At 46.0% G+C, this 13,237-nt stretch overlaps 1 protein-coding gene across 1 annotated transcript; it reads left to right on the top strand.

Moving 5' to 3' along the window:
* Window positions 1–4,323: 4,323 nt before the first annotated feature.
* Window positions 4,324–12,455, top strand: PEBP1 (phosphatidylethanolamine binding protein 1). Its single transcript, XM_006865460.1, has 4 exons — window positions 4,324–4,491; window positions 7,210–7,319; window positions 8,046–8,146; window positions 12,236–12,455. Exons 1-4 carry the CDS (start codon window positions 4,357–4,359, stop codon window positions 12,451–12,453), a joined length of 564 nt encoding a protein of 187 aa, XP_006865522.1. The 5' UTR covers window positions 4,324–4,356; the 3' UTR covers window positions 12,454–12,455.
* Window positions 12,456–13,237: the final 782 nt, after the last annotated feature.

Genomic DNA, 13,237 nt, shown 5'->3' with positions numbered 1-13,237 from the left:
ACACCTCTACAAGAAAAAGACAAATAACCCAATTAAAAAATGGGCACAGGACATGAACAGACACTTCACCAAGGAGGAGATCCGGGCAGCCAACAAACATACAGAGAAATGTTCACGATCACTAGCCATTAGAGAGATGCAAATCAAAACAATAGTGAGATATCATCTCATACCAACAATAACAGCAAAGATCAAAAAAGCAGAGGACAATAAATGCTGGTGGGGATGTGTAAAGACTGGGACACTCCTGCATTGCTGGTGGGATTGCAAAATGGTCCAACCTCTCTGGAAAGCAATACGGCACTTCCTCAGAAGGTTGGAAATATAAATACCTTATCATTCAGAAATTCCTCTACTTGGTATTTACCCACAGGAAATACGAGCCATAATACGAGTAGATATATGCACTCCGATGTTCATAGCAGCACAATTTACAATAGCAAAAAGATGGAGACAGACTAAGCGCCTATCAACGGAAGAATGGATAAACAAACTTTGGTACACACACACAATGGAATATTATGCTACCCTGAAGAACAAGGAAGCTGCAAGCTATCACATAAAATAGATGAACCTTGAGGGCATTATTGAGTGAAATTAGTGAGTCACAAAAGGAGAATTACTGCATAGGACCACTACTGTAAAAGACTAAGAAAAAGAACCCATACTAAAGGCGCAGGGGTGGGGGGTGCGGGGAGAATTATTTGCTGGTTACTGGGATGTGGGGGATCGGGTGAGGGGAGGGAAGGGAAGGTGGAAAACAGGGCAGGGAACAGATACAGGATACTTTGGGTGCTAGGGAAGGGGGTCATACACAAGAAAGGGGAGGGGAATGGAAGAACAAGGCAGATGGGAAAACAATTAGGCAGGTTTGCATGGGATAAGTGGGACAGAGGGAAATAATGATGTATACACAACCTTGGAACAACAGGGCTCTGAGATACAGGGATTGAGGCATAGCTGGAATGGACAAAAGGGGGGAAATAATGTTAAGACGCTTGTTGTCTTTTGAATCTTGGTTTCCCTGGCATACCTCTATAAAATAGACACTGGAGGGGGAGAGAAAGGAATAGCCAGAAATATCACCATAGAAAACTTGTAAGTCCATCTTCTGCCTATAACTGATTGTTATTGTTGTTGTTATTAAGTGCCATTGAGTCAGTTCCGACCCATAGCGACCCTGTATAGGGTTTCCAAGGAGTGACTAGTGAACTTGAACCTCTGACCTTGGAGCTCAAAAGGCTTTGTAGTCTGGCGCATTAACCCACAGCACCACACCTAAAATGCAGCTACAACGTGCCCAGTGAAGGAGGCTTCCTATGGAGCCTCTACATTACATAAGACTATAGGTGGAATCCTGAACTCCATCCAGTACCTTCAGAGGTGGGAAATTTCCACTGGAAAGGATAAGCAGACCAGCCTGGAGCAGCTAGAAGAACAGGAGATACTTCTTGAAAGGAAGACCTACAGGAAAAATACAAAACAATATAGGCAGACCGACTGTTACTACAAGAACAAGCAAGTTGCTTGCCCAAGAGACATCAAGACAAGTGGTCGGGTTCCCTCAGTGCAAACCTCCTTCCAAGACTAAGACTCAATGGGAATACACACTCTGATTGGTGACCACGTTCGTCACCGATAAGGGGAAATGAAGGAAAAACAGCAAAGAAGCTGCAAGCTAAGTCCAACCACGTTCAATACACTCTTGTGCACCTGGGTGGAGACTTGGTTGGCCAACAGTTTGGCAGGACCTGGGGACTCCTGGGCCCAGAGTCAGTGACATAGCCACAGAGGACTAGCGTGGGGAGTGAAGCATCTAGCTGATAAGAAGTGAGGGCATATGCACAAGAACACCCACACTTATAGATTAATACCCACTTGACCTGGCTTCAATAACTGGATGATCAGAACTCAACTAGAAGAATAAAGAGGAGGGGGGAAAAATAGTAACCTGATACAATTTGATGAATTTGACCAACACCTACGGATGCAGTAGCTCAAGAGAGGGAACAAATCTTTAGAGTAAGTATCATTCCCACCCCCTTGGTACACAGGGTAGACAGGGATAGGCAACTTGGGCATTGACTACCCAAAATGGGAGGGCTACAAAGGCAAGAAGTAACTGGCTTACAAGCTTTCAAGAGGGAGCCTAGATCCAGAGGGCATGGAGGAAGGTAGAATCTCCATTGAGTAGTATCCAATCTGTCTGGGTGGGTCTGATGAAAGGAGATGTGGACAGCACTCATGTGGTACAATAGTGAATAATTGTTATCAGGACTGACTGTGAAGGTTAGAAATGTAATGGTAGACATTTTGTAGAAAAAGGAGGGGAGTGGTTGACTTTGCAGTTCAGGAGCAGAGGTCCCTGGGACCATCAAAGGAGAAGAACAGAGTGCGAGACCCTGCCCAGAGAAACAGTGACGCCAGAGATGGAGGCAGAGACAATGACATGGAGCTATTGAGAGGCTGGGGGCTCTAAACCCAGAGAGAGAGAGGGGCTGTGTGCTGACGACCAGGGGGCAGACTTGTAGGGTATACCGTTTGATTATTTGATGATGCATGGAGGGGATTGTAACCAAAGCCAGGTAATGATATTCAATAGGATGAATGTAAAGCTAATATTCTCCCATGTAAACTATCACATAATTCCCAATAAAACATTTAAAAAAAAAAGAATTGATGCTTTTGCATTAGGATGTTGGTGAAAATTCTTAAATATATTGCAAACTGCCAAAAGAACCAACAAAGCTGTCTTGGAAGAAATACAACCATAATGTCCCTTACAAGTGAGATAGTGAGACTTACGTCATACTTTGGGCATGTTACCTGGAGGGACTAGTCCCTGGAGGAAGACATCATGCTTGGTCCAGAGAGGGTCAGGGAAAAAGGAAGAGTCTCAATAAGGGGGATACGGTGGTTATAACAGTATAATAAAACCTAGCAATGTTTGTAAGGATGGTGCAGGATCGGCAACATTTCTTTGTTTTACATTAGGTAATGCTATGAGTTCCAACTGTCTGGTTTTGCACCTAACAAGGTGCCTGTGCACAACAGAACTGAATGAAACCCTGCCCAGTTCTGTGCCATCCTCACAACTGTTTGAGCCCATTGTTGTTCAATGCAAAGTTAGTAAAAAGAAAGCTGTTGTTAGCTACAGTGGGATAACTTTTGATGATGTTGAGCCATTTGTCAACACAATAGTAGTAATTGTATTTTAATAAAAAACTGTCAGGAATCTTGTCAGGATCAAGTGGGAAGGAGAATAAAATATATGCGCATATATATGATGGTGGTGGTTCTGTGTTGTGGATTCTGTTCCGACTCATAGTGACCCTGCATAGGGTTTCCGAGGCTGTAAATCTTCACAGGAGCAGAAGGCCTCATCTTTCTCCGCCGAACGGCTGGTAGTTTTGAACTGCTGACCGTGAGATTAGCAGCCCAATTCGTAACCACTACGCTACCAGAGCTCAAGTGTATATATCGAATTCGATATCGACACCTCTCTCTCTGTCTCTCTCTCTATACACACATGTGAAATCCAGGTGTGGCACTACAGGATAAGCACTGGACTGGCTAACTGCAAGGTCAGTGGTTCAACTCACCAGACATACTCCCAAAACCCTATTCAGGGTCGCTATCAGAACAGACTAGAGGCACTTAACAACATACATGCATGTATGGAGTCCTGGTGTGACACTGCAGAGTAAGCACTGCAGTGGTAAACAAAAAGTTTAAAGATCAAACCCACCAGCTGCTCCTTGGAAACCTTATCCAGGGTCGCTGTAAGTCCGACCTGCCGACTCAGTTAACGCTCAAGAGAGGGAGCTTTCCGTCAAAACAAGTGAGCATGCGCGAAATGACAGGCACGTGGGGCCTGTTTCAAGACGTGCAAAAAAAAATCAGCGCGTTCCTTTTCTGAATTTAGAAAGTAGAGCAAAGAAACTTGCAGAAAGGTTTTTAAAAATGTAAAGTTAACTCAATTGTATTTCTTGAAATAACAGGTTTGCAAGCTTGGTAATCGTTCCGGAGACCTCGCCGGTTCAGATGGACCAGTTACAACTTCCAGGACGCAAAAAAAAAAAAAAACAAAAAAAAAAAAAAAAAAGGCCGCGCGCGGCGTAGGCATTTACCAGGGAACGTGAGACGCCTGTGGCAGTCGGACCAATCAGAGACCGGAATGCGGCCAGGTCTCGCTGCGGACTGGCTGGGCTGGGCGTGGCGGGCGGCGTGCTCGGGAGCGTGCGCTTCCGTCGTGTTCGGGCCACTTCACCTCCGGGCAGTCTGGGGTAGCTGCTGGGCTGAAGTGCGCTGCTCTTGCTGCTGCACTTCCTGCTGTCTGCTTCGCTCGACCCCACGATGCCGGTGGACCTCAGCAAGTGGTCTGGGCCCTTGAGCCTTCAGGAAGTGGATGAGCAGCCGCAGCACCCGCTGCAGGTCAAATACGGCGGAGCGGAGGTGGACGAGCTAGGCAAAGTGCTGACGCCCACCCAGGTATCCGCGGCGGGGGGAGAATAGCAGGCGTGCAGGCCGCCAGAAGGAGGGAGGGGATTCCCACCTGCTCCCCAGCGAAAGCGGGGTGCGGGTGCTGCGCGGGTGCTGGTCGAGCACGTGGCAGGCGGGGTTAGGCCAGTGAGATAACAGATTTGCTTTCTTAGGACTTCAAGGCCCGGAAGAACCCAACTACCGCTTAGGGGCGGGCAGGGGGTTGGGGCCAGCCTAACGCCCCCAGAGCTTCCCTTGGGGGTTCAAGATTTTAGGAGGAGCAAATGCTACCCCCCTCCCCCAACACATGACCTGTTATGTAACTAGCGTTTTCTCCTTTGTGTGAGAGCTGATTCGGGTTGAACGCACGCAGAGTGAGCCAGCGCGTTCTGCAGCTGGCCGGCTCGAGCACAACGGCCGCCTGCGTTTCTACCGTTTCCGCTCTGGCTGCTCCGAGTGGAGCCTAGAGTTCCAGTACCATCGCTGGTTGCTGTTTACGAAGCTTCAGGCAACTGTGTGAATAAACGGTTGTGGCCTCGGAGAGAGGTGGTTTTCTTTATTTTTATTTTCTTTAGGTTTTTGTGAATTATGTGATAGTTTACACTCATCCTATCGTATGTTGGTTTCATTGCCATTGTTATAATTCGCTCCATGCATCATCAAACAACCAAAGGGTGTACCCCACAAGCCTGTCCCCCGTTGTCAGTACACAGCCCATCTCTCTCTTTCTGGGTCTAGAGTCCCCAGCCGCTCCATCTCTCCCATGTCATCCTCTCCACCTCCATCTCTGGCGTCACTGTTTCTCTGGGTAAGGTCCCGCACTCAGCTTTTCTCCCTTCATGGTCCCAGGGACCTCCACTCCTAGACTGCAAAGTCAATCACTCCCCTCCTTGCTGCAAAACGTCTGCCTTTACATTTTCAACCCCCACAATCAGTCCTGATAGCAATTATTTACTATTGTACCACAAGAGTCTTATCCTTATCTCCTTTCATCCTCCCCATCCAGAGTGGATACTGCTCAGTGGAGACTCTACCTTTTCCTGCCCCCTCTGGAACTAGTCTCCCTCTTGAAAGCTTGTAAGCCAGTCACTTCTTTCCTTTGTAGCCCCCCCATTTTGGGTAATTGCCCATCCCTGTCTGCCTTGTGTATGGAGGGGGTGGGAATGATCCTCACTGTAAAGATTTCTCTCTTTTGAGCTACTGCATCCATACGTGATAGGTCAAGTTCATCAAATTGTATCAGATTACTCTTTTTTTTTTTTTTTTCCCCCTCCTCTTGTACTAGTTGAGTTCAGATCATCCAGCCACTGAAGCCAAGTCAAGTGGGTGTTATCTGCAAGTGTGGGTGTTCTTGTGCATCTCCCCTCAGCTGGATGCTTCACTCTCTACTCTAGTCCTCTGTGGCTATCTGACTGACTCTGGGCCCAGGAGTCCCCAGGTCTTGCCATACTGCTGGCCATCCAGGTTTCAACCCAGATACACAAAAGTCTATTGAACATAGTCGGACTTAGCTCACAATTTCATTGCTGTTTTTCCCTCACTTCTCCTGACCAGTGACCAATGTGGTCACCAGTCAGACCACATGCCTGCTCGTGTATTCCCATAGAATCTTAGTCTTGGAAGGGAGTTTGCCCTGAGGGTACCCAACCACTTGCCTTGATGGCTCCTGGGTGAGCAACTTGCTTCTTCTTGGAGAGGTGTTTTCTTGCCATGCTGAAACCTACAGCTTTAACTGTCTGGCCACCCTCCCGTTCTTTTCTGTTCAAGTCCAGTTCATTGAGATTTCACTTCGGCATGCTCCAGGCAACTTGTCCAGCAAATTCAGACACTTTGTCCACCAGTGCTGTTGGCTTAAATAACGTACAGGCAGTCCCTGGGTTAGAAATGTCTGTTGATGTCGTTGTTAAGTGCTGTCGAGTCAATTCCAACCCATAGTGACGCTGTATAGGGTTACTAAAGAGCATGTGGTGAGCTTGAACCACCGACCTTGCAGTTCAAACGACTTTGCAGTCTGACGCATTAGCCCACAGCGCCACAGCAGGACTGTTAAGTGCCATCAAATCAGTTCCCACCCATAGTGAATCTATAGGGTTTCCTAGGGGCAGCTGGTGAGCTTAAACAGCCGACCTTGTAGTTCAAACTGACTTTGCCGTCCAGTGCAAGACTCACAGTGCCACACCAGGATTAGAACCCAGTAATTGTATTATATAAACACTTCGAGGTATGATAGTTTTTAGTAATGAAGGGGCATTACTTTGCAACACACATCCAAACATCGTATTATGCTAAAGCTGCCTTCATATATCTGGAAGTGTGTGGTTTTATACATAGCAAGGTACGCTATCCATTATAAATTTTAAAAAAGCATTTGGTATTAGGTGCCTAGCATACCTAACTGTTCCTAACTCAGACTTACAGTCTATTTAAAGACAGATTTAGGAATTGGACTGGTTTGTAATCCAGGGACCACCTGTTTAGCTGCAGCCTTTCAATAGCATCAGTATAAAGTTAAGTGCCATTATATTGGTTGCAGCCCTGTATAAGGTTTCTGAGGAGTGTCCGGTAAACTTGAACTGCCGATCATGCAGTTCAAACTGACTTTGCAGTGCAGTGCATTAACCCACAGTGCCAGTTGTATTAATAAATTGACTTTGTTTTCCCTTTGAGGAAGGTGAGTTCTAAGAATAAATATTGGATTCTTCAGCATATCTGAATTCCTCACTACAGGTGAAGAACCGCCCTATCAGCATTACATGGGATGGCCTAGATTCCGGTAAACTCTACACCTTGGTCTTGACAGACCCAGATGCACCCAGCAGGAAGGACCCCAAATTCAGGTAAGCTGGAGGGCTATCAGGAACAATGGGCCGTCCAAATAGGATCTGCAGACTATCTGACTCTGTGTCTGGATAGCCATACTCAGAGAAGTGGACCTGGTTTGGGTTATTTCACTCAACATAGATTTCCTTCCCCTTCCCCTTCCCCTCCCTGGGGAGGTCTCTAAATGACAACCAAGAGCAAATCCACCCACAGCCTGCTTTTTGTATGGCCATGTGAGCTTAGAAAGGTTTTTATGTTTTTAAATGGTTGGATAAAAAAACTTGAAAGAAGAATGTCATAATACTCAGCTTTCTTACATGTGGCCATTATGTGACATTCCACTTGCAGTCTCTGTTAAGTACAGTGTGACTGGAACACAGGCATGTTCATTCATCTAGGTTTGGCTGATGATTGGTTTCAGTTACCACCTAGAGTTGGTTGAGTTGTTCCAACAGAGACAACGTGACTCCCCCCCAAAAAATCTACAGTCTTTACTCTCTGGCCTTCTCAGAAAACATTCGACAGGGCATGCTGCATGCTTTAAAGCAGCTCAGGGAGGGTGAGGCTGGGTCCTTGTCTCTTGTCTCCATATGGATGAGGCCTGCACTGGCTGAGAAAGTGGGGACCTGGGCTGTCGTGGTCACTGCCGTAGCCTGGCACGGAGCTTGTGCTCATTACACATGGGCAGGCGCAGTGAGTGGGTGGTTGCTTGTGGTGCTGACCATCCTGTGTTGTCCACTTAGGGAGTGGCACCATTTTCTGGTGGTCAACATGAAGGGCAACGACGTCAGCAGTGGTACAGTCCTCTCCGATTATGTGGGCTCCGGGCCTCCCAAGGGCACAGGTCAGTCAAGACTGCTTTCAGGAGGGCGGGAACGGGAAAGGGACCTGAGTACACAGTTGGTTGTTCCCCAAGTGGTACACATTTTCGTTTGGTCTTGAAAGCGTTGTTATTTTTGTTTATGAGCAGCACCGTTGCCCCACGCAAGATTGAAGGCAGCTCAGTTGAGCGTTATAGTGCTCAGTTGGCTCCCAGAGCCTGTTTCGATGTATAAGTCAGTCCAGTGGGCTGTATTTAGATGTATAGTCAGTCCAGTGGGCTGTGTAGCAGCAGATGTGCTGTGCAAATTTAGCTCTCAGCTTCTAGGCCTTTAGAAAGCATGAAAGTTAGCAGGAAGACACCAAGGAAATGATGCTGTAGGATGCTTGGGGTCGGTTTCTGGAGAGCTGCACATGGATTGAATACAGTTGTGTATCTAGCCTTTTCCCTGTGAGAACTTTGTGTTTCTCATTCCCATAGAAGACTGCAGAAATGTCGTTGTTTCCAGTCAATTAAAAGTTGGGGAACGTCCCGTAAACAAATAAGAAATAAGGGGGAATCTGGTGCAGACCGTACAGACTTGGTCAGGAGTCCGAGGTCCTGTGGGCCCAAACGTTGCAGACTGTCCAAACCATAGGCTCTGAGGATCAAACTGTAGCCACCTAGCAGACATAGCAAACTGTCCCTCATCTGATTATTCAGTTATGCTGGTTAGTAATTCATACATGAGCTTGGATATCCACAGATAAATGTAAAAACCTTCCCTAAAAGCTGAGACTGTAAATTCCAAAAAGGCAAAGTTTTTCCCCAAAAAAAAAAAAACTAAAGAGGATAGAAAGAAACACTAATAACTAATGATATATGGAGGGGATTATAATCAATGTAATGAAACAAGCTATATGAATGTTTGAATGTGAAACTGATGATGTGCCCTATAAACTTTCACTCAATCCACAATAAAAACCTTAAAAAAAAAGAAAAAAAAAAGTTGGGGAAGAAGGCGTCCTCATCTCTGTATGGCTCCTTTGTTCTTTCTCTCACAAATCTAATTGGTTACTCTGAAAACAGAAGCTTTTGAAAACTAGAGCAGATATACACATCATGTTGTATTACAGTATTGTTGTTAAGTGTTGTCAAGTTGGTTCTGACCCTGAATAGGGACTCTAAGGAGCGGCTGATGGTTTTGAACTGCTGACCTTGTGGTTAGCAGTCCAGTGCTTACCCAGACTTGTATTAACATTATTATTACTTGTGTTATATAAGATTTATAAATGTGAGAGAGATGGGAACACATCATTGGAACTTTCCACATTGTGTAAGAGCTGGCTAAGCTGCTAATAGATAAAATGAGGGAGCTTCAAAACGTTTGTGGAAACCTGAATGAAAAGATAATGGAATTTTCCACCAACGTCTAGACTGCACCCCTCCTCCCCATTGTTATTAATAACAATGTACTCTGCAGCATCTTCCCACTGGAACAAAGGGATAGTGATGGATGGGGCATCAGAGGACTAGGGCTTGGACGTATCATCCAGCTGTGAGTTAGTCTGAAAGGCACAAAGAGCTCCCTAACAACTGGAGGTGGCCTCACGTTCTAGCTGTAGATGCAGAAGCTTGGAGTGGTTTCCTACCCTCGCGTGTCTTCATCATAGGAAGGTAAAGGCAGTTCTAAAATGAGGCCGTTTAATTATGGGAGGTGATCTCTTGAGAATAAAGTCATTTTCTCAAGTTGGAGCAGTTTTCTCTTTTTTTTTTTAAGCTTCCTTAACTGCTCCTCCCCCCACCTTCTTTTTTTGTATTCTTTTACCCAAAACCAACCCCATTGCCACAGAGTCGATTCCGACTCCTGGTGACCCTTGGGGACTGAGTAGAACAGCCCTCTCAGGATTGAGAGTGTGAGTCTTTTACGGGAGCAGACACCTCAACCTTCTCCTGTGGAGTAGCTGGTAGGTTTGAACTGCTAGTGTGTAGTTAGCCCATTGCTTAACCCACTATGCCACCAGGGTTCCTTTATATTCTTTTAGTAAGGCATAGTTTACAGGTAATAAAAGGCTTAGGGCATAAAAGCTCAGTTAATGAATGTTAATTACTGCATACACCCATGTGGTGGTGTTGTTGTTATGTGCCGTGGAGTTGGTTCCGACTCATAGCGACCCTGTACAGGGTTTCTGAGGCTGTAAATCTTAATGGGAGCAGATAGCCTCATCTTTCTTCCGCGGAACAGCTGGTAGTTTCAAACTGCTGACCGTGAGATTAGCAGCCCAGTTCGTAACCACTACGCTACCAGAGCTCCTTTACACCCATGTAACTGCCATCAAAAACATTTCCATCGTCCCAGAAGATAATCTGTGTGACTTTAGCCACTCATTTCCCACAGAGCTAGCCATTTCCTGGCTCCATCTCCAGAGGTGTCTTTGGCTCTTGTGTTCATACAACTAGTAATGTGCTGTGTACGGTTTGCTCCGGTGACTGGTTCCTTTCACTCTGGCAAGGCCTGAGATTTATCCGTTACTGTTTGTATCCCTATAGCTCATTCCTCTTTGTTCTCATCTCCTGTTCCTGTCTGTGAATAGACCATGGTTTGCTCAGACATTTTCCTGTCCACGGGCGTTTGTGTTGCCACCCGTGTTAGGTTATTATGAGTAAAGCAACTGCGTACATTCCTGTCATCTTAGTTTATATGTGTTTTCATTCCTTTGAAAATATATGGGGGTGGAGTTCATGGGTCATAGAGAGTTATAGAGGAGCCCTGGTGGCGCTTTTTGGTAAGCATTGGACTGATCATTGTAATACCGGCAGTTCAAACCCACCAGTTACTCTGCAGGAGAAAGACAAGGCTTTCTGTTTCCGTAGAGATTTATATCTTGGAAATCCTACACAGGGTTGCCACGAGTCAGGATTAACTTGACGTCAGTGAGTTCTTGAGTTTTGAGACTTATTTGAGGCTTACTTTATAAACCCTTACTTGCCCAAGAGTTCTCCAGAAGGGTCGATACACTGGGTTGAGTGCTTTGGAAAAGTTCCAGTAGGCCCCATCACTTTGCGTGCGTTAGGTGCTGTTGTTGATTTTGGGCATTCTGAAATGGTACTATTTTGTGGTTTTACTGTATATGATCTTGTTGATGAATGATGTTTATGCATCTTTAATGGTGCATTTATTGACCCTCCTGTCTTTTGTGAATAACTCACATTTTAAAGAATTTTTTAAAAAGACTCTTCTTTAGGAAAATTATTTCAAGAAGCTCATGATCCCATTTGTGTCTGATACTTGGGACTTGATATGTTGGCCGGTTTTAATCCATTCTTTGCTCTCCCTACTTGGTTAAAGTGAGTTTGGCTCATTTCAGAGGACATCTCCTGTCTGTGAAGGAAGAAGGTTTCGCAGGTACGAAGATAGTTAACGTGATTAAAAACCAAACCCGGTGTTTGAGTTGTTTCTGCCTCACAGTGACCCTGTAGGACAGAGGACATCCGCCTCCCAGGGTTTCCCAGGCTGTCAGTCTTTACTGAAACAGACTGCCCCATGGTTCTGCCATGGAGTGGTTGGTGGGTTGGAACCACCAACCTTTTGGTTTGCAGCCAGGTGCTTTAACCACTTTGTCACCAGGGCTCTGATAATGTTGGCACTATGATAGAAATGGGAGTCCTGGTGTAGCATTGTGGGTTAATGTACTGGACTGAACAGTTGTTTGAACCACAGCGTCAGTGGTTCAAGTTCACCAGCCGCCTCCCGGAAACCGTATACAGGGTCGCTGTGGGTCAGAACTGACGTGACGGCACTCAACAACAACAATAGAACTAAAACAGACATTCTGGTGGGAGTGATGGGAAAGGACTGTCAGTAGGGTCTTGTTGGGGAAGCCTGGAGGCTGATGAATGAGAAGAAAGAGGTAGGAGGGGGGATTCAAGAGGTGGACAAGGCCTGGATCTTGCTGCTCTTCAGAGGCTGTAACAGCGAGGTTGGACTTCATGCTAAGAGCACTGAGGAACCACTGGGTGCTGAGTGCTTTCTGTATGTTTTGGATCCCTTCAGTGAGATGTGTGAAGGTGGGTGACGATCGATAGACCACATGACTGACTCCTTGACATCTTCCCTTCTGTGTCTCCTTCCAGGCCTCCACCGTTATGTCTGGCTGGTCTATGAGCAGGACAGGCCACTGAAGTGTGACGAACCCATTCTCAGCAATCGATCTGGAGACCACCGTGGCAAGTTCAAGGTGGCATCTTTCCGCAAAAAGTATGAGCTCGGGTCCCCAGTTGCCGGCACGTGTTACCAAGCCGAATGGGATGACTATGTGCCCAAACTCTATGAGCAGCTATCAGGGAAGTAGGGAAAAACGCGAGAGGGCAACTGTTCTGGAGGCTCCAGGCAGTGATGTCCAGTTCAGTGATGCATGTAGATTTCTCCTCTTCCCAGTTCCCCTTCAGTCTTATGTGGACTGGAGAAGTCAGATAATTGTTTAGGATGCCTTTTCCTTTATACTTCTAGGCCACACATCTCAATTTATGTTTTAATCATATTGAACTCCAAGTTTTGGGTGATGGTTTGGTATTGTGATGGGGCCCTCAAATTGTTAAAAATAGCAACCTAGAATTGAAAGAGGAAGAAGATCCAGGTCAAAAGACCAAGTCTACAGCAGTAGAGCAAAGCCTGCATCTTTAAGGGAAGCCAGCGTGTGTGATGTTCAGGCCTGGCCCTTGGGACAGGCAGCCATGCCAGGTGCAGAGCTATTAGGAGCCCTCGAGTCTGCCTGTTGAACTGATCACTTTCCATTGGCGTAAGGAATGTTGATGTGGAGTAAATGAATATTGTGTTATGTTAATTTTGCTGTTGCCTTATAGTTCAATAAACATGAAAACACTCAGCGGACTGACATTTTTCCCTTTTGGGTGTGGGGTTTCATAAATGTGGGACGTAAAGAGACAACCTCTCAGGGTAAATGCACCCCTTTCCCTGACCAGAAGTAACAACCCAGGACAATACTGATGGTCCATGTCATTAAGCTACAGCTTAAGAAAATCATACAAGCTGTAGGCCAAGTCTTCCTGTTCGAAAAGCACCTGTACTTTGTAAGGGGTCCTTTCAGCCTAAGAAGGTAGTCTTCAAGAAGTGGA

The sequence above is a fragment of the Chrysochloris asiatica genome, unplaced genomic scaffold (assembly GCF_000296735.1).
Source record: "Chrysochloris asiatica unplaced genomic scaffold, ChrAsi1.0 scaffold00078, whole genome shotgun sequence".
Classification (NCBI taxonomy): Eukaryota; Metazoa; Chordata; class Mammalia; order Afrosoricida; family Chrysochloridae; genus Chrysochloris; species Chrysochloris asiatica.
The sequence above is the reverse complement of the archived record's forward strand: the minus strand, read 5'-3'. Positions and strand labels throughout refer to the sequence as shown.